Source organism: Notolepis coatsorum (genome assembly GCF_963971535.1).
Source record: "Notolepis coatsorum genome assembly, chromosome: 7".
Classification (NCBI taxonomy): Eukaryota; Metazoa; Chordata; class Actinopteri; order Aulopiformes; family Paralepididae; genus Notolepis; species Notolepis coatsorum.
In genome coordinates this window covers 20,960,115-20,983,212 of record NC_140171.1, presented here as the reverse complement: position 1 = coordinate 20,983,212, position 23,098 = coordinate 20,960,115, and the positions used below count along the sequence as shown (strand labels likewise).

General features: G+C 37.5%; 1 protein-coding gene across 1 annotated transcript; it reads right to left on the bottom strand.

The window, feature by feature from the left end:
* Positions 1 to 270: 270 nt before the first annotated feature.
* Positions 271 to 22,886, bottom strand: LOC311231583 (uncharacterized protein; the record flags this gene model as incomplete). The annotated part of the gene is made up of 29 exons (XM_084318211.1): positions 22,789 to 22,886; positions 22,246 to 22,310; positions 21,956 to 22,104; positions 20,618 to 21,121; positions 19,365 to 19,561; positions 18,823 to 18,887; positions 18,533 to 18,681; positions 17,195 to 17,698; positions 15,945 to 16,141; positions 15,437 to 15,501; positions 15,147 to 15,295; positions 13,809 to 14,312; positions 12,559 to 12,755; positions 12,052 to 12,116; positions 11,762 to 11,910; positions 10,424 to 10,927; positions 9,174 to 9,370; positions 8,670 to 8,734; positions 8,380 to 8,528; positions 7,042 to 7,545; positions 5,792 to 5,988; positions 5,287 to 5,351; positions 4,997 to 5,145; positions 3,659 to 4,162; positions 2,409 to 2,605; positions 1,900 to 1,964; positions 1,610 to 1,758; positions 1,522 to 1,525; positions 271 to 532 (listed from the first exon to the last, which is right to left on the bottom strand). The coding sequence occupies exons 5-29, from the start codon at positions 19,518 to 19,520 to the stop codon at positions 271 to 273; spliced, it is 5,211 nt and encodes a 1,736-aa protein (XP_084174337.1). The 5' UTR covers positions 19,521 to 19,561; positions 20,618 to 21,121; positions 21,956 to 22,104; positions 22,246 to 22,310; positions 22,789 to 22,886.
* Positions 22,887 to 23,098: the final 212 nt, after the last annotated feature.

The following is a 23,098-nucleotide window of genomic DNA, read 5'->3' as shown; positions in this document are numbered from 1 at the left end:
CCTTCAGGGTATGTAACGTGATTGTTGGTTCTCCAAGTGTACTCCAAGAATGTCATAGCAGGCAACCCTCTGTTGAGTGGTGATGTAGTTGCATTACCTGGTGGGGGTGAAGTTGCATTGAAAGGTGGTGATGTTGCATTGACTTGTATTGAGGTGGCATTTGGTGGTCGTGAAGGTATGTTGACTGTTGGTGAAGTCACGTTGATTGTTGAGAAAGATGAAGTTGCATTAACTGTTGGTGACGTTGCGTTGATTGGTTTTGAAGTTGAATTAAGTGGTCGTGAGGTTGCGTTGACTGGTGGTGAGGTTGCATTGACTGGTGATGAAGTTGTGTTGCCTAGTGGTGTTGTTGTGGTCACAGGCGGTGATGTTGTGTTGACTGGTGGTGAAGTTGTGTTGACTGTTGGTGAAGTAGCGTTGATTGTTGGGAAGGAAGAAGTTGCGTTGACTGGTGGTGAAGTTGCGTTGACTGGTGGTGAAGTTGCATTGACTGGCGGTGATGTTGTGTTGACTGGCGGTGATGTTGTGTTGACTGGCGGTGACGTTGTGTTAACTGGTGGTGAAGTTATGTTGACTATTGCTGAAGTAGCGTTGATTGTTGGGAAGGATGAAGTTGCATTTACTGTTGGTGATGTTGCGTTGATTGGTTTTGAAGTTGTATTAACTGGTGGTAATGTTGCATTGACTGGTGGTGAAGTTCCATTGACTGGCAATGTTGTATTGACTGCTGTTGTAGGTGCAGCTGTGGCAGGAGCTTGAGTTGGTGTCACAATCCCTGTAAATGACAGTTTAGTTGTTATTAATAGACATAAATGAACAACAAGGAACAATTCTTAGTTATGATCTCCACCAGGCGGTAGTCTGAGGGTATTATTTGTTTGGTTGCGTGTGTCTGTCTGTCTATCCACAGCTAATCTCGCAAACTACAGGGTTGATTTGCGTGAAACCTTGCACATAGGCTAACAGCAAGCCAAGGACCGGAATCCTTGAATATCTTTCAAATAAAAAAATATCATGGACAAGCCATAATGAACCTGATATATATACATGCAATAGAAAAATTATAAATTAATTAAATTGCATCATTTATATATACATAAGTCTCACCCTCTTTCATATCCCATGAACTGGTAAAGACTTATGAGAGGTGTCAATTAAATATTAGATGGGCATTTTGGATAATCATGCCAAATTAACGCCGGTACACACATTACAAAAACCTTTGTAAAACACTCATCTTCTGTGGGATTGTTATCAACTTTGGACCTGTACTAGATAAGACTTCAGGCTATGGAACCATTATGTTTTCCAGCTCCTATCTCTCAGCTGGAACTCAAAAACAGGCATCTGGCAATAAGTTAACAGAAATGTGAGTAAACAAAACTTTGACTTCAGTGTGTTCAAACCTCTGTAACTCTATTTCATTAGCACTCAGAGTGATTCGGTGTGAAAGGGCTAAGAGAGAGAGTGAATAAATCTGTGGTTGCCGACTGGTAGAGATTTGTGGTCTACTGAGCACACCTTTCTAAATCAAAATAAACAGTCATGTATAATTACATATCACATCAGAGGTTCTGCGTATGTTGATGAAAAAAACATTTAGTCTTACTTGTCACAAATATAGAAGATGTGTTCACAGAGAAGGAGAAATTCCCACTGGAAGCAGCCTGCACCAGAGTATCTGCCACAGCGCTGATATCAGGTACGGAGCTGGCATCGTTGAATATCAGCTCAGCATTGACCACAACTGAACCTTTACTGTAATAGAAATATTTTAACAACATTCAGTTTGTTGATGATTCATGTTTCAATATTATTAATATAACAAATGAATGTATAAATCTTATACTTTTTATACAAGTTAATGTCTAATACATAATCAAGAAAATCATTCCATACCTGAAACTTTTCACCTCAGTCCGATTGAAACTGGATCCAAATTGTGCTTTGTAGACATTATTCAGCTGTGCAAATATACAAAAAAGAAAAAAAAATATATATATAAAGAATTTAAATAAATCAATCTAAAGAAGTGCAAAATACTCACTATTATTTGGATCAAATCATAGTTATTAGTACATGGTTTCAGATTAATTCAACATTTTATTTATTTTGCAGCACTGGTCATGCCAAACATAAAAGAGCTTGTATGGACAATTTTAAGGTTCCCTTCCCTACCATTAGTTTGATGATGGTAATTTAACTTTCACAGGGATACTTTTTTCTACGGGCTGGGAGGGTTTTCAGCCCAATGCTGTGGTTTAGCTATCAAAAAGGCAACTTTCTTAACATGAACAATTATATAATACAGGTTGAATTCATAAATACAAAGATTATTGAGGTTATTAGAAATATCAGTGTCCGTTATTCTTAATTTTTTGCTGAATAAAAGTTACACATTGACTTACCGCTGAAGCTACTGATGTTTTCAATGCCTGGAATGCTGGTGAAGATGTGTTTTCCAGTTCTGTTGTGAAATTTTGTTCCAGCTTGAATTCCAGCTGAACTTTTGGCTCTGGTGCTGGGGCAGGTGTTGTTGTAGCTGGAACATCAATTGTAGACATGATCGTTGCTGGTGGTGGCGGTGGTGATGATGTTTCATTGACTGGTGATGAAGTATAAATTATGGGTGTAAAAAGTTGTATTAACTGATGGTGCTGAATTAGTTTCATGGAATAATGGTGACATTGTGTTGACCTGTCATGTTATTGCATTGAATTAAGTTATGTTGACTAACTTGCACTTTCTGGTGTAGAGTTGTGTTGAATGGTAATTCTGTTGTGTTGAGTAGTGACAATGTGGCAATATTGGGCTGGGCTGAAGTTGAATTGATTGTTGGTGAATTTTATTAATTGGAGGGCATGTTGTATTACCTGGTGGGGGTGAGGTTGCATTGACTTTGTGTAAACTGGAGGTGATGTTGCATTGGCTTGATTGTAAAAAAAAGTTATGTTGACTGGTATTAAAGTTGTGTTGACTGTTTGTGAAGTTGTGTTGACTAGTTGTGAAGTTGCATTACATGTTGGGGATTAAGTTGCATTGAAAGGTGGTGCTGTTCTGTTGAATGTTGATGTAGATGTGTAGGCTGTTGGTGATGTTGTGTAGAGGGTTGTCAGCTATAACATTCTTCGAGTGTCAACTGACAATGTGGCTCAAACTACCTATACTACCTTTAATTGTTTACTTTAAAGGTGCTATAGAAAACATTCAGTTACTACATGTTGCACAAGAGCACCAGCACATGTTTTATCCAATCAGGTGCATTCCACATGGGGAACTGGGAAGTAGGGAGGGGGATAAATGCCTGCAACATGTAAACAACTACATTAATTTTGGACCCGCTAAAATTCTTTGAATGATAAATGAATGAATCAATACTATTTTGGGGGAGAAAGCGATACTTTTATTCCGCACATTTCTAATAGCTCTGTGGACGTTTCTTTTTTTTTATTGTTACTCTACATAAAATAAATATGTATCTATAACACCTTTATATTAAGAAATGGTTTTATATCTAACTAATTAAGATCCAGTTATAAAAAATTATATAGTAGAAAACAGCCTTCAGGGTATGTAACGTGATTGTTGGTTCTCCAAGTGTACTCCAAGAATGTCATAGCAGGCAACCCTCTGTTGAGTGGTGATGTAGTTGCATTACCTGGTGGGGGTGAAGTTGCATTGAAAGGTGGTGATGTTGCATTGACTTGTATTGAGGTGGCATTTGGTGGTCGTGAAGGTATGTTGACTGTTGGTGAAGTCACGTTGATTGTTGAGAAAGATGAAGTTGCATTAACTGTTGGTGACGTTGCGTTGATTGGTTTTGAAGTTGCATTAAGTGGTCGTGAGGTTGCGTTGACTGGTGGTGAGGTTGCATTGACTGGTGATGAAGTTGTGTTGCCTAGTGGTGTTGTTGTGGTCACAGGCGGTGATGTTGTGTTGACTGGTGGTGAAGTTGTGTTGACTGTTGGTGAAGTAGCGTTGATTGTTGGGAAGGAAGAAGTTGCGTTGACTGGTGGTGAAGTTGCGTTGACTGGTGGTGAAGTTGCATTGACTGGCGGTGATGTTGTGTTGACTGGCGGTGATGTTGTGTTGACTGGCAATGTTGTATTGACTGCTGTTGTAGGTGCAGCTGTGGCAGGAGCTTGAGTTGGTGTCACAATCCCTGTAAATTACAGTTTAGTTGTTATTAATAAACATAAATGAACAACAAGGAACAATTCTTAGTTATGATCTCCACCAGGCGGTAGTCTGAGGGTATTATTTGTTTGGTTGCGTGTGTCTGTCTGTCTATCCACAGCTAATCTCGCAAACTACAGGGTTGATTTGCGTGAAACCTTGCACATAGGCTAACAGCAAGCCAAGGACCGGAATCCTTGAATATCTTTCAAATAAAAAAATATCATGGACAAGCCATAATGAACCTGATATATATACATGCAATCGAAAAATTATAAATTAATTAAATTGCATCATTTATATATACATAAGTCTCACCCTCTTTCATATCCCATGAACTGGTAAAGACTTATGAGAGGTGTCAATTAAATATTAGATGGCCATTTTGGATAATCATGCCAAATTAACGCCGGTACACACATTACAAAAACCTTTGTAAAACACTCATCTTCTGTGGGATTGTTATCAACTTTGGACCTGTACTAGATAAGACTTCAGGCTATGGAACCATTATGTTTTCCAGCTCCTATCTCTCAGCTGGAACTCAAAAACAGGCATCTGGCAATAAGTTAACAGAAATGTGAGTAAACAAAACTTTGACTTCAGTGTGTTCAAACCTCTGTAACTCTATTTCATTAGCACTCAGAGTGATTCGGTGTGAAAGGGCTAAGAGAGAGAGTGAATAAATATGTGGTTGCCGACTGGTAGAGATTTGTGGTCTACTGAGCACACCTTTCTAAATCAAAATAAACAGTCATGTATAATTACATATCACATCAGAGGTTCTGCGTATGTTGATGAAAAAAACATTTAGTCTTACTTGTCACCAATATAGAAGATGTGTTCACAGAGAAGGAGAAATTCCCACTGGAAGCAGCCTGCACCAGAGTATCTGCCACAGCGCTGATATCAGGTACGGAGCTGGCATCGTTGAATATCAGCTCAGCATTGACCACAACTGAACCTTTACTGTAATAGAAATATTTTAACATCATTCAGTTTGTTGATGATTCATGTTTCAATATTATTAATATAACAAATGAATGTATAAATCTTATACTTTTTATACAAGTTAATGTCTAATACATAATCAAGAAAATCATTCCATACCTGAAACCTTTCACCTCAGTCCGATTGAAACTGGATCCAAATTGTGCTTTGTAGACATTATTCAGCTGTGCAAATATACAAAACAAAAAAATATATATATATATAAAGAATTTAAATAAATCAATCTAAAGAAGTGCAAAATACTCACTATTATTTGGATCAAATCATAGTTATTAGTACATGGTTTCAGATTAATTCAACATTTTATTTATTTTGCAGCACTGGTCATGCCAAACATAAAAGAGCTTGTATGGACAATTTTAAGGTTCCCTTCCCTATAGTTTGATGATGGTAATTTAACTTTCACAGGGATACTTTTTTCTACGGGCTGGGAGGGTTTTCAGCCCAATGCTGTGGTTTAGCTATCAAAAAGGCAACTTTCTTAACATGAACAATTATATAATACAGGTTGAATTCATAAATACAAAGATTATTGAGGTTATTAGAAATATCAGTGTCCGTTATTCTTAATTTTTTGCTGAATAAAAGTTACACATTGACTTACCGCTGAAGCTACTGATGTTTTCAATGCCTGGAATGCTGGTGAAGATGTGTTTTCCAGTTCTGTTGTGAAATTTTGTTCCAGCTTGAATTCCAGCTGAACTTTTGGCTCTGGTGCTGGGGCAGGTGTTGTTGTAGCTGGAACATCAATTGTAGACATGATCGTTGCTGGTGGTGGCGGTGGTGATGATGTTTCATTGACTGGTGATGAAGTATAAATTATGGGTGTAAAAAGTTGTATTAACTGATGGTGCTGAATTAGTTTCATGGAATAATGGTGACATTGTGTTGACCTGTCATGTTATTGCATTGAATTAAGTTATGTTGACTAACTTGCACTTTCTGGTGTAGAGTTGTGTTGAATGGTAATTCTGTTGTGTTGAGTAGTGACAATGTGGCAATATTGGGCTGGGCTGAAGTTGAATTGATTGTTGGTGAATTTTATTAATTGGAGGGCATGTTGTATTACCTGGTGGGGGTGAGGTTGCATTGACTTTGTGTAAACTGGAGGTGATGTTGCATTGGCTTGATTGTAAAAAAAAGTTGTGTTGACTGGTATTAAAGTTGTGTTGACTGTTTGTGAAGTTGTGTTGACTAGTTGTGAAGTTGCATTACATGTTGGGGATTAAGTTGCATTGAAAGGTGGTGCTGTTCTGTTGAATGTTGATGTAGATGTGTAGGCTGTTGGTGATGTTGTGTAGAGGGTTGTCAGCTATAACATTCTTTGAGTGTCAACTGACAATGTGGCTCAAACTACCTATACTACCTTTAATTGTTTACTTTAAAGGTGCTATAGAAAACATTCAGTTACTACATGTTGCACAAGAGCACCAGCACATGTTTTATCCAATCAGGTGCATTCCACATGGGGAACTGGGAAGTAGGGAGGGGGATAAATGCCTGCAACATGTAAACAACTACATTAATTTTGGACCCGCTAAAATTCTTTGAATGATAAATGAATGAATCAATACTATTTTGGGGGAGAAAGCGATACTTTTATTCCGCACATTTCTAATAGCTCTGTGGATGTTTCTTTTTTTTTATTGTTACTCTACATAAAATAAATATGTATCTATAACACCTTTATATTAAGAAATGGTTTTATATCTAACTAATTAAGGTCCAGTTATAAAAAATTATATAGTAGAAAACAGCCTTCAGGGTATGTAACGTGATTGTTGGTTCTCCAAGTGTACTCCAAGAATGTCATAGCAGGCAACCCTCTGTTGAGTGGTGATGTAGTTGCATTACCTGGTGGGGGTGAAGTTGCATTGAAAGGTGGTGATGTTGCATTGACTTGTATTGAGGTGGCATTTGGTGGTCGTGAAGGTATGTTGACTGTTGGTGAAGTCATGTTGATTGTTGAGAAAGATGAAGTTGCATTAACTGTTGGTGACGTTGCGTTGATTGGTTTTGAAGTTGCATTAAGTGGTCGTGAGGTTGCGTTGACTGGTGGTGAGGTTGCATTGACTGGTGATGAAGTTGTGTTGCCTAGTGGTGTTGTTGTGGTCACAGGCGGTGATGTTGTGTTGACTGGTGGTGAAGTTGTGTTGACTGTTGGTGAAGTAGCGTTGATTGTTGGGAAGGAAGAAGTTGCGTTGACTGGTGGTGAAGTTGCGTTGACTGGTGGTGAAGTTGCATTGACTGGCGGTGATGTTGTGTTGACTGGCGGTGATGTTGTGTTGACTGGCAATGTTGTATTGACTGCTGTTGTAGGTGCAGCTGTGGCAGGAGCTTGAGTTGGTGTCACAATCCCTGTAAATTACAGTTTAGTTGTTATTAATAAACATAAATGAACAACAAGGAACAATTCTTAGTTATGATCTCCACCAGGCGGTAGTCTGAGGGTATTATTTGTTTGGTTGCGTGTGTCTGTCTGTCTATCCACAGCTAATCTCGCAAACTACAGGGTTGATTTGCGTGAAACCTTGCACATAGGCTAACAGCAAGCCAAGGACCGGAATCCTTGAATATCTTTCAAATAAAAAAATATCATGGACAAGCCATAATGAACCTGATATATATACATGCAATCGAAAAATTATAAATTAATTAAATTGCATCATTTATATATACATAAGTCTCACCCTCTTTCATATCCCATGAACTGGTAAAGACTTATGAGAGGTGTCAATTAAATATTAGATGGCCATTTTGGATAATCATGCCAAATTAACGCCGGTACACACATTACAAAAACCTTTGTAAAACACTCATCTTCTGTGGGATTGTTATCAACTTTGGACCTGTACTAGATAAGACTTCAGGCTATGGAACCATTATGTTTTCCAGCTCCTATCTCTCAGCTGGAACTCAAAAACAGGCATCTGGCAATAAGTTAACAGAAATGTGAGTAAACAAAACTTTGACTTCAGTGTGTTCAAACCTCTGTAACTCTATTTCATTAGCACTCAGAGTGATTCGGTGTGAAAGGGCTAAGAGAGAGAGTGAATAAATCTGTGGTTGCCGACTGGTAGAGATTTGTGGTCTACTGAGCACACCTTTCTAAATCAAAATAAACAGTCATGTATAATTACATATCACATCAGAGGTTCTGCGTATGTTGATGAAAAAAACATTTAGTCTTACTTGTCACCAATATAGAAGATGTGTTCACAGAGAAGGAGAAATTCCCACTGGAAGCAGCCTGCACCAGAGTATCTGCCACAGCGCTGATATCAGGTACGGAGCTGGCATCGTTGAATATCAGCTCAGCATTGACCACAACTGAACCTTTACTGTAATAGAAATATTTTAACATCATTCAGTTTGTTGATGATTCATGTTTCAATATTATTAATATAACAAATGAATGTATAAATCTTATACTTTTTATACAAGTTAATGTCTAATACATAATCAAGAAAATCATTCCATACCTGAAACCTTTCACCTCAGTCCGATTGAAACTGGATCCAAATTGTGCTTTGTAGACATTATTCAGCTGTGCAAATATACAAAACAAAACAAAAATATATATATAAAGAATTTAAATCAATCTAAAGAAGTGCAAAATACTCACTATTATTTGGATCAAATCATAGTTATTAGTACATTGTTTCAGATTAATTCAACATTTTATTTATTTTGCAGCACTGGTCATGCCAAACATAAAAGAGCTTGTATGGACAATTTTAAGGTTCCCTTCCCTACCATTAGTTTGATGATGGTAATTTAACTTTCACAGGGATACTTTTTTCTACGGGCTGGGAGGGTTTTCAGCCCAATGCTGTGGTTTAGCTATCAAAAAGGCAACTTTCTTAACATGAACAATTATATAATACAGGTTGAATTCATAAATACAAAGATTATTGAGGTTATTAGAAATATCAGTGTCCGTTATTCTTAATTTTTTGCTGAATAAAAGTTACACATTGACTTACCGCTGAAGCTACTGATGTTTTCAATGCCTGGAATGCTGGTGAAGATGTGTTTTCCAGTTCTGTTGTGAAATTTTGTTCCAGCTTGAATTCCAGCTGAACTTTTGGCTCTGGTGCTGGGGCAGGTGTTGTTGTAGCTGGAACATCAATTGTAGACATGATCGTTGCTGGTGGTGGCGGTGGTGATGATGTTTCATTGACTGGTGATGAAGTATAAATTATGGGTGTAAAAAGTTGTATTAACTGATGGTGCTGAATTAGTTTCATGGAATAATGGTGACATTGTGTTGACCTGTCATGTTATTGCATTGAATTAAGTTATGTTGACTAACTTGCACTTTCTGGTGTAGAGTTGTGTTGAATGGTAATTCTGTTGTGTTGAGTAGTGACAATGTGGCAATATTGGGCTGGGCTGAAGTTGAATTGATTGTTGGTGAATTTTATTAATTGGAGGGCATGTTGTATTACCTGGTGGGGGTGAGGTTGCATTGACTTTGTGTAAACTGGAGGTGATGTTGCATTGGCTTGATTGTAAAAAAAAGTTATGTTGACTGGTATTAAAGTTGTGTTGACTGTTTGTGAAGTTGTGTTGACTAGTTGTGAAGTTGCATTACATGTTGGGGATTAAGTTGCATTGAAAGGTGGTGCTGTTCTGTTGAATGTTGATGTAGATGTGTAGGCTGTTGGTGATGTTGTGTAGAGGGTTGTCAGCTATAACATTCTTTGAGTGTCAACTGACAATGTGGCTCAAACTACCTATACTACCTTTAATTGTTTACTTTAAAGGTGCGATAGAAAACATTCAGTTACTACATGTTGCACAAGAGCACCAGCACATGTTTTATCCAATCAGGTGCATTCCACATGGGGAACTGGGAAGTAGGGAGGGGGATAAATGCCTGCAACATGTAAACAACTACATTAATTTTGGACCCGCTAAAATTCTTTGAATGATAAATGAATGAATCAATACTATTTTGGGGGAGAAAGCGATACTTTTATTCCGCACATTTCTAATAGCTCTGTGGATGTTTCTTTTTTTTTATTGTTACTCTACATAAAATAAATATGTATCTATAACACCTTTATATTAAGAAATGGTTTTATATCTAACTAATTAAGGTCCAGTTATAAAAAATTATATAGTAGAAAACAGCCTTCAGGGTATGTAACGTGAATGTTGGTTCTCCAAGTGTACTCCAAGAATGTCATAGCAGGCAACCCTCTGTTGAGTGGTGATGTAGTTGCATTACCTGGTGGGGGTGAAGTTGCATTGAAAGGTGGTGATGTTGCATTGACTTGTATTGAGGTGGCATTTGGTGGTCGTGAAGGTATGTTGACTGTTGGTGAAGTCACGTTGATTGTTGAGAAAGATGAAGTTGCATTAACTGTTGGTGACGTTGCGTTGATTGGTTTTGAAGTTGCATTAAGTGGTCGTGAGGTTGCGTTGACTGGTGGTGAGGTTGCATTGACTGGTGATGAAGTTGTGTTGCCTAGTGGTGTTGTTGTGGTCACAGGCGGTGATGTTGTGTTGACTGGTGGTGAAGTTGTGTTGACTGTTGGTGAAGTAGCGTTGATTGTTGGGAAGGAAGAAGTTGCGTTGACTGGTGGTGAAGTTGCGTTGACTGGTGGTGAAGTTGCATTGACTGGCGGTGATGTTGTGTTGACTGGCGGTGATGTTGTGTTGACTGGCAATGTTGTATTGACTGCTGTTGTAGGTGCAGCTGTGGCAGGAGCTTGAGTTGGTGTCACAATCCCTGTAAATTACAGTTTAGTTGTTATTAATAAACATAAATGAACAACAAGGAACAATTCTTAGTTATGATCTCCACCAGGCGGTAGTCTGAGGGTATTATTTGTTTGGTTGCGTGTGTCTGTCTGTCTATCCACAGCTAATCTCGCAAACTACAGGGTTGATTTGCGTGAAACCTTGCACATAGGCTAACAGCAAGCCAAGGACCGGAATCCTTGAATATCTTTCAAATAAAAAAATATCATGGACAAGCCATAATGAACCTGATATATATACATGCAATAGAAAAATTATAAATTAATTAAATTGCATCATTTATATATACATAAGTCTCACCCTCTTTCATATCCCATGAACTGGTAAAGACTTATGAGAGGTGTCAATTAAATATTAGATGGCCATTTTGGATAATCATGCCAAATTAACGTCGGTACACACATTACAAAAACCTTTGTAAAACACTCATCTTCTGTGGGATTGTTATCAACTTTGGACCTGTACTAGATAAGACTTCAGGCTATGGAACCATTATGTTTTCCAGCTCCTATCTTTCAGCTGGAACTCAAAAACAGGCATCTGGCAATAAGTTAACAGAAATGTGAGTAAACAAAACTTTGACTTCAGTGTGTTCAAACCTCTGTAACTCTATTTCATTAGCACTCAGAGTGATTCGGTGTGAAAGGGCTAAGAGAGAGAGGGAATAAATCTGTGGTTGCCGACTGGTAGAGATTTGTGGTCTACTGAGCACACCTTTCTAAATCAAAATAAACAGTCATGTATAATTACATATCACATCAGAGGTTCTGCGTATGTTGATGAAAAAAACATTTAGTCTTACTTGTCACCAATATAGAAGATGTGTTCACAGAGAAGGAGAAATTCCCACTGGAAGCAGCCTGCACCAGAGTATCTGCCACAGCGCTGATATCAGGTACGGAGCTGGCATCGTTGAATATCAGCTCAGCATTGACCACAACTGAACCTTTACTGTAATAGAAATATTTTAACATCATTCAGTTTGTTGATGATTCATGTTTCAATATTATTAATATAACAAATGAATGTATAAATCTTATACTTTTTATACAAGTTAATGTCTAATACATAATCAAGAAAATCATTCCATACCTGAAACCTTTCACCTCAGTCCGATTGAAACTGGATCCAAATTGTGCTTTGTAGACATTATTCAGCTGTGCAAATATACAAAACAAAAAAATATATATATATAAAGAATTTAAATAAATCAATCTAAAGAAGTGCAAAATACTCACTATTATTTGGATCAAATCATAGTTATTAGTACATGGTTTCAGATTAATTCAACATTTTATTTATTTTGCAGCACTGGTCATGCCAAACATAAAAGAGCTTGTATGGACAATTTTAAGGTTCCCTTCCCTACCATTAGTTTGATGATGGTAATTTAACTTTCACAGGGATACTTTTTTCTACGGGCTGGGAGGGTTTTCAGCCCAATGCTGTGGTTTAGCTATCAAAAAGGCAACTTTCTTAACATGAACAATTATATAATACAGGTTGAATTCATAAATACAAAGATTATTGAGGTTATTAGAAATATCAGTGTCCGTTATTCTTAATTTTTTGCTGAATAAAAGTTACACATTGACTTACCGCTGAAGCTACTGATGTTTTCAATGCCTGGAATGCTGGTGAAGATGTGTTTTCCAGTTCTGTTGTGAAATTTTGTTCCAGCTTGAATTCCAGCTGAACTTTTGGCTCTGGTGCTGGGGCAGGTGTTGTTGTAGCTGGAACATCAATTGTAGACATGATCGTTGCTGGTGGTGGCGGTGGTGATGATGTTTCATTGACTGGTGATGAAGTATAAATTATGGGTGTAAAAAGTTGTATTAACTGATGGTGCTGAATTAGTTTCATGGAATAATGGTGACATTGTGTTGACCTGTCATGTTATTGCATTGAATTAAGTTATGTTGACTAACTTGCACTTTCTGGTGTAGAGTTGTGTTGAATGGTAATTCTGTTGTGTTGAGTAGTGACAATGTGGCAATATTGGGCTGGGCTGAAGTTGAATTGATTGTTGGTGAATTTTATTAATTGGAGGGCATGTTGTATTACCTGGTGGGGGTGAGGTTGCATTGACTTTGTGTAAACTGGAGGTGATGTTGCATTGGCTTGATTGTAAAAAAAAGTTATGTTGACTGGTATTAAAGTTGTGTTGACTGTTTGTGAAGTTGTGTTGACTAGTTGTGAAGTTGCATTACATGTTGGGGATTAAGTTGCATTGAAAGGTGGTGCTGTTCTGTTGAATGTTGATGTAGATGTGTAGGCTGTTGGTGATGTTGTGTAGAGGGTTGTCAGCTATAACATTCTTCGAGTGTCAACTGACAATGTGGCTCAAACTACCTATACTACCTTTAATTGTTTACTTTAAAGGTGCTATAGAAAACATTCAGTTACTACATGTTGCACAAGAGCACCAGCACATGTTTTATCCAATCAGGTGCATTCCACATGGGGAACTGGGAAGTAGGGAGGTGGATAAATGCCTGCAACATGTAAACAACTACATTAATTTTGGACCCGCTAAAATTCTTTGAATGATAAATGAATGAATCAATACTATTTTGGGGGAGAAAGCGATACTTTTATTCCGCACATTTCTAATAGCTCTGTGGATGTTTCTTTTTTTTTATTGTTACTCTACATAAAATAAATATGTATCTATAACACCTTTATATTAAGAAATGGTTTTATATCTAACTAATTAAGGTCCAGTTATAAAAAATTATATAGTAGAAAACAGCCTTCAGGGTATGTAACGTGATTGTTGGTTCTCCAAGTGTACTCCAAGAATGTCATAGCAGGCAACCCTCTGTTGAGTGGTGATGTAGTTGCATTACCTGGTGGGGGTGAAGTTGCATTGAAAGGTGGTGATGTTGCATTGACTTGTATTGAGGTGGCATTTGGTGGTCGAGAAGGTATGTTGACTGTTGGTGAAGTCACGTTGATTGTTGAGAAAGATGAAGTTGCATTAACTGTTGGTGACGTTGCGTTGATTGGTTTTGAAGTTGCATTAAGTGGTCGTGAGGTTGCGTTGACTGGTGGTGAGGTTGCATTGACTGGTGATGAAGTTGTGTTGCCTAGTGGTGTTGTTGTGGTCACAGGCGGTGATGTTGTGTTGACTGGTGGTGAAGTTGTGTTGACTGTTGGTGAAGTAGCGTTGATTGTTGGGAAGGAAGAAGTTGCGTTGACTGGTGGTGAAGTTGCGTTGACTGGTGGTGAAGTTGCATTGACTGGCGGTGATGTTGTGTTGACTGGCGGTGATGTTGTGTTGACTGGCAATGTTGTATTGACTGCTGTTGTAGGTGCAGCTGTGGCAGGAGCTTGAGTTGGTGTCACAATCCCTGTAAATTACAGTTTAGTTGTTATTAATAAACATAAATGAACAACAAGGAACAATTCTTAGTTATGATCTCCACCAGGCGGTAGTCTGAGGGTATTATTTGTTTGGTTGCGTGTGTCTGTCTGTCTATCCACAGCTAATCTCGCAAACTACAGGGTTGATTTGCGTGAAACCTTGCACATAGGCTAACAGCAAGCCAAGGACCGGAATCCTTGAATATCTTTCAAATAAAAAAATATCATGGACAAGCCATAATGAACCTGATATATATACATGCAATAGAAAAATTATAAATTAATTAAATTGCATCATTTATATATACATAAGTCTCACCCTCTTTCATATCCCATGAACTGGTAAAGACTTATGAGAGGTGTCAATTAAATATTAGATGGCCATTTTGGATAATCATGCCAAATTAACGCCGGTACACACATTACAAAAACCTTTGTAAAACACTCATCTTCTGTGGGATTGTTATCAACTTTGGACCTGTACTAGATAAGACTTCAGGCTATGGAACCATTATGTTTTCCAGCTCCTATCTCTCAGCTGGAACTCAAAAACAGGCATCTGGCAATAAGTTAACAGAAATGTGAGTAAACAAAACTTTGACTTCAGTGTGTTCAAACCTCTGTAACTCTATTTCATTAGCACTCAGAGTGATTCGGTGTGAAAGGGCTAAGAGAGAGAGTGAATAAATCTGTGGTTGCCGACTGGTAGAGATTTGTGGTCTACTGAGCACACCTTTCTAAATCAAAATAAACAGTCATGTATAATTACATATCACATCAGAGGTTCTGCGTATGTTGATGAAAAAAACATTTAGTCTTACTTGTCACCAATATAGAAGATGTGTTCACAGAGAAGGAGAAATTCCCACTGGAAGCAGCCTGCACCAGAGTATCTGCCACAGCGCTGATATCAGGTACGGAGCTGGCATCGTTGAATATCAGCTCAGCATTGACCACAACTGAACCTTTACTGTAATAGAAATATTTTAACATCATTCAGTTTGTTGATGATTCATGTTTCAATATTATTAATATAACAAATGAATGTATAAATCTTATACTTTTTATACAAGTTAATGTCTAATACATAATCAAGAAAATCATTCCATACCTGAAACCTTTCACCTCAGTCCGATTGAAACTGGATCCAAATTGTGCTTTGTAGACATTATTCAGCTGTGCAAATATACAAAACAAAAAAAAAATATATATATAAAGAATTTAAATAAATCAATCTAAAGAAGTGCAAAATACTCACTATTATTTGGATCAAATCATAGTTATTAGTACATGGTTTCAGATTAATTCAACATTTTATTTATTTTGCAGCACTGGTCATGCCAAACATAAAAGAGCTTGTATGGACAATTTTAAGGTTCCCTTCCCTACCATTAGTTTGATGATGGTAATTTAACTTTCACAGGGATACTTTTTTCTACGGGCTGGGAGGGTTTTCAGCCCAATGCTGTGGTTTAGCTATCAAAAAGGCAACTTTCTTAACATGAACAATTATATAATACAGGTTGAATTCATAAATACAAAGATTATTGAGGTTATTAGAAATATCAGTGTCCGTTATTCTTAATTTTTTGCTGAATAAAAGTTACACATTGACTTACCGCTGAAGCTACTGATGTTTTCAATGCCTGGAATGCTGGTGAAGATGTGTTTTCCAGTTCTGTTGTGAAATTTTGTTCCAGCTTAAATTCCAGCTGAACTTTTGGCTCTGGTGCTGGGGCAGGTGTTGTTGTAGCTGGAACATCAATTGTAGACATGATCGTTGCTGGTGGTGGCGGTGGTGATGATGTTTCATTGACTGGTGATGAAGTATAAATTATGGGTGTAAAAAGTTGTATTAACTGATGGTGCTGAATTAGTTTCATGGAATAATGGTGACATTGTGTTGACCTGTCATGTTATTGCATTGAATTAAGTTATGTTGACTAACTTGCACTTTCTGGTGTAGAGTTGTGTTGAATGGTAATTCTGTTGTGTTGAGTAGTGACAATGTGGCAATATTGGGCTGGGCTGAAGTTGAATTGATTGTTGGTGAATTTTATTAATTGGAGGGCATGTTGTATTACCTGGTGGGGGTGAGGTTGCATTGACTTTGTGTAAACTGGAGGTGATGTTGCATTGGCTTGATTGTAAAAAAAAGTTATGTTGACTGGTATTAAAGTTGTGTTGACTGTTTGTGAAGTTGTGTTGACTAGTTGTGAAGTTGCATTACATGTTGGGGATTAAGTTGCATTGAAAGGTGGTGCTGTTCTGTTGAATGTTGATGTAGATGTGTAGGCTGTTGGTGATGTTGTGTAGAGGGTTGTCAGCTATAACATTCTTCGAGTGTCAACTGACAATGTGGCTCAAACTACCTATACTACCTTTAATTGTTTACTTTAAAGGTGCTATAGAAAACATTCAGTTACTACATGTTGCACAAGAGCACCAGCACATGTTTTATCCAATCAGGTGCATTCCACATGGGGAACTGGGAAGTAGGGAGGTGGATAAATGCCTGCAACATGTAAACAACTACATTAATTTTGGACCCGCTAAAATTCTTTGAATGATAAATGAATGAATCAATACTATTTTGGGGGAGAAAGCGATACTTTTATTCCGCACATTTCTAATAGCTCTGTGGATGTTTCTTTTTTTTTATTGTTACTCTACATAAAATAAATATGTATCTATAACACCTTTATATTAAGAAATGGTTTTATATCTAACTAATTAAGGTCCAGTTATAAAAAATTATATAGTAGAAAACAGCCTTCAGGGTATGTAACGTGATTGTTGGTTCTCCAAGTGTACTCCAAGAATGTCATAGCAGGCAACCCTCTGTTGAGTGGTGATGTAGTTGCATTACCTGGTGGGGGTGAAGTTGCATTGAAAGGTGGTGATGTTGCATTGACTTGTATTGAGGTGGCATTTGGTGGTCGAGAAGGTATGTTGACTGTTGGTGAAGTCACGTTGATTGTTGAGAAAGATGAAGTTGCATTAACTGTTGGTGACGTTGCGTTGATTGGTTTTGAAGTTGCATTAAGTGGTCGTGAGGTTGCGTTGACTGGTGGTGAGGTTGCATTGACTGGTGATGAAGTTGTGTTGCCTAGTGGTGTTGTTGTGGTCACAGGCGGTGATGTTGTGTTGACTGGTGGTGAAGTTGTGTTGACTGTTGGTGAAGTAGCGTTGATTGTTGGGAAGGAAGAAGTTGCGTTGACTGGTGGTGAAGTTGCGTTGACTGGTGGTGAAGTTGCATTGACTGGCGGTGATGTTGTGTTGACTGGCGGTGATGTTGTGTTGACTGGCAATGTTGTATTGACTGCTGTTGTAGGTGCAGCTGTGGCAGGAGCTTGAGTTGGTGTCACAATCCCTGTAAATTACAGTTTAGTTGTTATTAATAAACATAAATGAACAACAAGGAACAATTCTTAGTTATGATCTCCACCAGGCGGTAGTCTGAGGGTATTATTTGTTTGGTTGCGTGTGTCTGTCTGTCTATCCACAGCTAATCTCGCAAACTACAGGGTTGATTTGCGTGAAACCTTGCACATAGGCTAACAGCAAGCCAAGGACCGGAATCCTTGAATATCTTTCAAATAAAAAAATATCATGGACAAGCCATAATGAACCTGATATATATACATGCAATAGAAAAATTATAAATTAATTAAATTGCATCATTTATATATACATAAGTCTCACCCTCTTTCATATCCCATGAACTGGTAAAGACTTATGAGAGGTGTCAATTAAATATTAGATGGCCATTTTGGATAATCATGCCAAATTAACGCCGGTACACACATTACAAAAACCTTTGTAAAACACTCATCTTCTGTGGGATTGTTATCAACTTTGGACCTGTACTAGATAAGACTTCAGGCTATGGAACCATTATGTTTTCCAGCTCCTATCTCTCAGCTGGAACTCAAAAACAGGCATCTGGCAATAAGTTAACAGAAATGTGAGTAAACAAAACTTTGACTTCAGTGTGTTCAAACCTCTGTAACTCTATTTCATTAGCACTCAGAGTGATTCGGTGTGAAAGGGCTAAGAGAGAGAGTGAATAAATCTGTGGTTGCCGACTGGTAGAGATTTGTGGTCTACTGAGCACACCTTTCTAAATCAAAATAAACAGTCATGTATAATTACATATCACATCAGAGGTTCTGCGTATGTTGATGAAAAAAACATTTAGTCTTACTTGTCACCAATATAGAAGATGTGTTCACAGAGAAGGAGAAATTCCCACTGGAAGCAGCCTGCACCAGAGTATCTGCCACAGCGCTGATATCAGGTACGGAGCTGGCATCGTTGAATATCAGCTCAGCATTGACCACAACTGAACCTTTACTGTAATAGAAATATTTTAACATCATTCAGTTTGTTGATGATTCATGTTTCAATATTATTAATATAACAAATGAATGTATAAATCTTATACTTTTTATACAAGTTAATGTCTAATACATAATCAAGAAAATCATTCCATACCTGAAACCTTTCACCTCAGTCCGATTGAAACTGGATCCAAATTGTGCTTTGTAGACATTATTCAGCTGTGCAAATATACAAAACAAAAAAAAATATATATATATATAAAGAATTTAAATCAATCTAAAGAAGTGCAAAATACTCACTATTATTTGGATCAAATCATAGTTATTAGTACATTGTTTCAGATTAATTCAACATTTTATTTATTTTGCAGCACTGGTCATGCCAAACATAAAAGAGCTTGTATGGACAATTTTAAAGTTCCCTTCCCTACCATTAGTTTGATGATGGTAATTTAACTTTCACAGGGATACTTTTTTCTACGGGCTGGGAGGGTTTTCAGCCCAATGCTGTGGTTTAGCTATCAAAAAGGCAACTTTCTTAACATGAACAATTATATAATACAGGTTGAATTCATAAATACAAAGATTCTTGAGGTTATTAGAAATATCAGTGGCATGTGTTCATAAAATATGCCATTTTATTCTATGTCCGTTATTCTTAATTTTTTGCTGAATAAAAGTTACACATTGACTTACCGCTGAAGCTACTGATGTTTTCAATGCCTGGAATGCTGGTGAAGATGTGTTTTCCAGTTCTGTTGTGAAATTTTGTTCCAGCTTGAATTCCAGCTGAACTTTTGGCTCTGGTGCTGGGGCAGGTGTTGTTGTAGCTGGAACATCAATTGTAGACATGATCGTTGCTGGTGGTGGCGGTGGTGATGATGTTTCATTGACTGGTGATGAAGTATAAATTATGGGTGTAAAAAGTTGTATTAACTGATGGTGCTGAATTAGTTTCATGGAATAATGGTGACATTGTGTTGACCTGTCATGGTATTGCATTGAATTAAGTTATGTTGACTAACTTGCACTTTCTGGTGTAGAGTTGTGTTGAATGGTAATTCTGTTGTGTTGAGTAGTGACAATGTGGCAATATTGGGCTGGGCTGAAGTTGAATTGATTGTTGGTGAAGTTTTATTAATTGGAGGGCATGTTGTATTACCTGGTGGGGGTGAGGTTGCATTGACTTTGTGTAAACTGGAGGTGATGTTGCATTGGCTTGATTGTAAAAAAAAGTTATGTTGACTGGTATTAAAGTTGTGTTGACTGTTTGTGAAGTTGTGTTGACTAGTTGTGAAGTTGCATTACATGTTGGGGATTAAGTTGCATTGAAAGGTGGTGCTGTTCTGTTGAATGTTGATGTAGATGTGTAGGCTGTTGGTGATGTTGTGTAGAGGGTTGTCAGCTATAACATTCTTCGAGTGTCAACTGACAATGTGGCTCAAACTACCTATACTACCTTTAATTGTTTACTTTAAAGGTGCTATAGAAAACATTCAGTTACTACATGTTGCACAAGAGCACCAGCACATGTTTTATCCAATCAGGTGCATTCCACATGGGGAACTGGGAAGTAGGGAGGGGGATAAATGCCTGCAACATGTAAACAACAACATTAATTTTGGACCCGCTAAAATTCTTTGAATGATAATTGAATGAATCAATACTATTTTGGGGGAGAAAGCGATACTTTTATTCCGCACATTTCTAATAGCTCTGTGGATGTTTCTTTTTTTTTTTATTGTTACTCTACATAAAATAAATATGTATCTATAACACCTTTATATTAAGAAATGGTTTTATATCTAACTAATTAAGGTCCAGTTATAAAAAATTATATAGTAGAAAACAGCCTTCAGGGTATGTAACGTGATTGTTGGTTCTCCAAGTGTACTCCAAGAATGTCATAGCAGGCAACCCTCTGTTGAGTGGTGATGTAGTTGTATTACCTGGTGGGGGTGAAGTTGCATTGAAAGGTGGTGATGTTGCATTGACTTGTATTGAGGTGGCATTTGGTGGTCGTGAAGGTATGTTGACTGTTGGTGAAGTCACGTTGATTGTTGAGAAAGATGAAGTTGCATTAACTGTTGGTGACGTTGCGTTGATTGGTTTTGAAGTTGCATTAAGTGGTTGTGAGGTTGCGTTGACTGGTGGTGAGGTTGCATTGACTGGTGATGAAGTTGTGTTGCCTAGTGGTGTTGTTGTGGTCACAGGCGGTGATGTTGTGTTGACTGGTGGTGAAGTTGTGTTGACTGTTGGTGAAGTAGCGTTGATTGTTGGGAAGGAAGAAGTTGCGTTGACTGGTGGTGAAGTTGCGTTGACTGGTGGTGAAGTTGCATTGACTGGCGGTGATGTTGTGTTGACTGGCGGTGATGTTGTGTTGACTGGCAATGTTGTATTGACTGCTGTTGTAGGTGCAGCTGTGGCAGGAGCTTGAGTTGGTGTCACAATCCCTGTAAATTACAGTTTAGTTGTTATTAATAAACATAAATGAACAACAAGGAACAATTCTTAGTTATGATCTCCACCAGGCGGTAGTCTGAGGGTATTATTTGTTTGGTTGCGTGTGTCTGTCTGTCTATCCACAGCTAATCTCGCAAACTACAGGGTTGATTTGCGTGAAACCTTGCACATAGGCTAACGGCAAGCCAAGGACCGGAATCCTTGAATATCTTTCAAATAAAAAAATATCATGGACAAGCCATAATGAACCTGATATATATACATGCAATAGAAAAATTATAAATTAATTAAATTGCATCATTTATATATACATAAGTCTCACCCTCTTTCATATCCCATGAACTGGTAAAGACTTATGAGAGGTGTCAATTAAATATTAGATGGCCATTTTGGATAATCATGCCAAATTAACGCCGGTACACACATTACAAAAACCTTTGTAAAACACCCATCTTCTGTGGGATTGTTATCAACTTTGGACCTGTACTAGATAAGACTTCAGGCTATGGAACCATTATGTTTTCCAGCTCCTATCTCTCAGCTGGAACTCAAAAACAGGCATCTGGCAATAAGTTAACAGAAATGTGAGTAAACAAAACTTTGACTTCAGTGTGTTCAAACCTCTGTAACTCTATTTCATTAGCACTCAGAGTGATTCGGTGTGAAAGGGCTAAGAGAGAGAGTGAATAAATCTGTGGTTGCCGACTGGTAGAGATTTGTGGTCTACTGAGCACACCTTTCTAAATCAAAATAAACAGTCATGTATAATTACATATCACATCAGAGGTTCTGCGTATGTTGATGAAAAAAACATTTAGTCTTACTTGTCACCAATATAGAAGATGTGTTCACAGAGAAGGAGAAATTCCCACTGGAAGCAGCCTGCACCAGAGTATCTGCCACAGCGCTGATATCAGGTACGGAGCTGGCATCGTTGAATATCAGCTCAGCATTGACCACAACTGAACCTTTACTGTAATAGAAATATTTTAACAACATTCAGTTTGTTGATGATTCATGTTTCAATATTATTAATATAACAAATGAATGTATAAATCTTATACTTTTTATACAAGTTAATGTCTAATACATAATCAAGAAAATCATTCCATACCTGAAACCTTTCACCTCAGTCCGATTGAAACTGGATCCAAATTGTGCTTTGTAGACATTATTCAGCTGTGCAAATATACAAAAAAGAAAAAAAAAATATATATAAAGAATTTAAATAAATCAATCTAAAGAAGTGCAAAATACTCACTATTATTTGGATCAAATCATAGTTATTAGTACATGGTTTCAGATTAATTCAACATTTTATTTATTTTGCAGCACTGGTCATGCCAAACATAAAAGAGCTTGTATGGACAATTTTAAGGTTCCCTTCCCTACCATTAGTTTGATGATGGTAATTTAACTTTCACAGGGATACTTTTTTCTACGGGCTGGGAGGGTTTTCAGCCCAATGCTGTGGTTTAGCTATCAAAAAGGCAACTTTCTTAACATGAACAATTATATAATACAGGTTGAATTCATAAATACAAAGATTCTTGAGGTTATTAGAAATATCAGTGGCATGTGTTCATAAAATATGCCATTTTATTCTATGTCCGTTATTCTTTATTTTTTGCTGAATAAAAGTTACACATTGACTTACCGCTGAAGCTACTGATGTTTTCAATGCCTGGAATGCTGGTGAAGATGTGTTTTCCAGTTCTGTTGTGAAATTTTGTTCCAGTTTGAATTTCAGCTGCACTTTTGGCTCTGGTGCTGGGGCAGGTGTTGTTGTAGCTGGAACATCAATTGTAGACATGATCGTTGCTGGTGGTGGCGGTGGTGATGATGTTTCATTGACTGGTGATGAAGTATAAATTATGGGTGTAAAAAGTTGTATTAACTGATGGTGCTGAATTAGTTTCATGGAATAATGGTGACATTGTGTTGACCTGTCATGTTATTGCATTGAA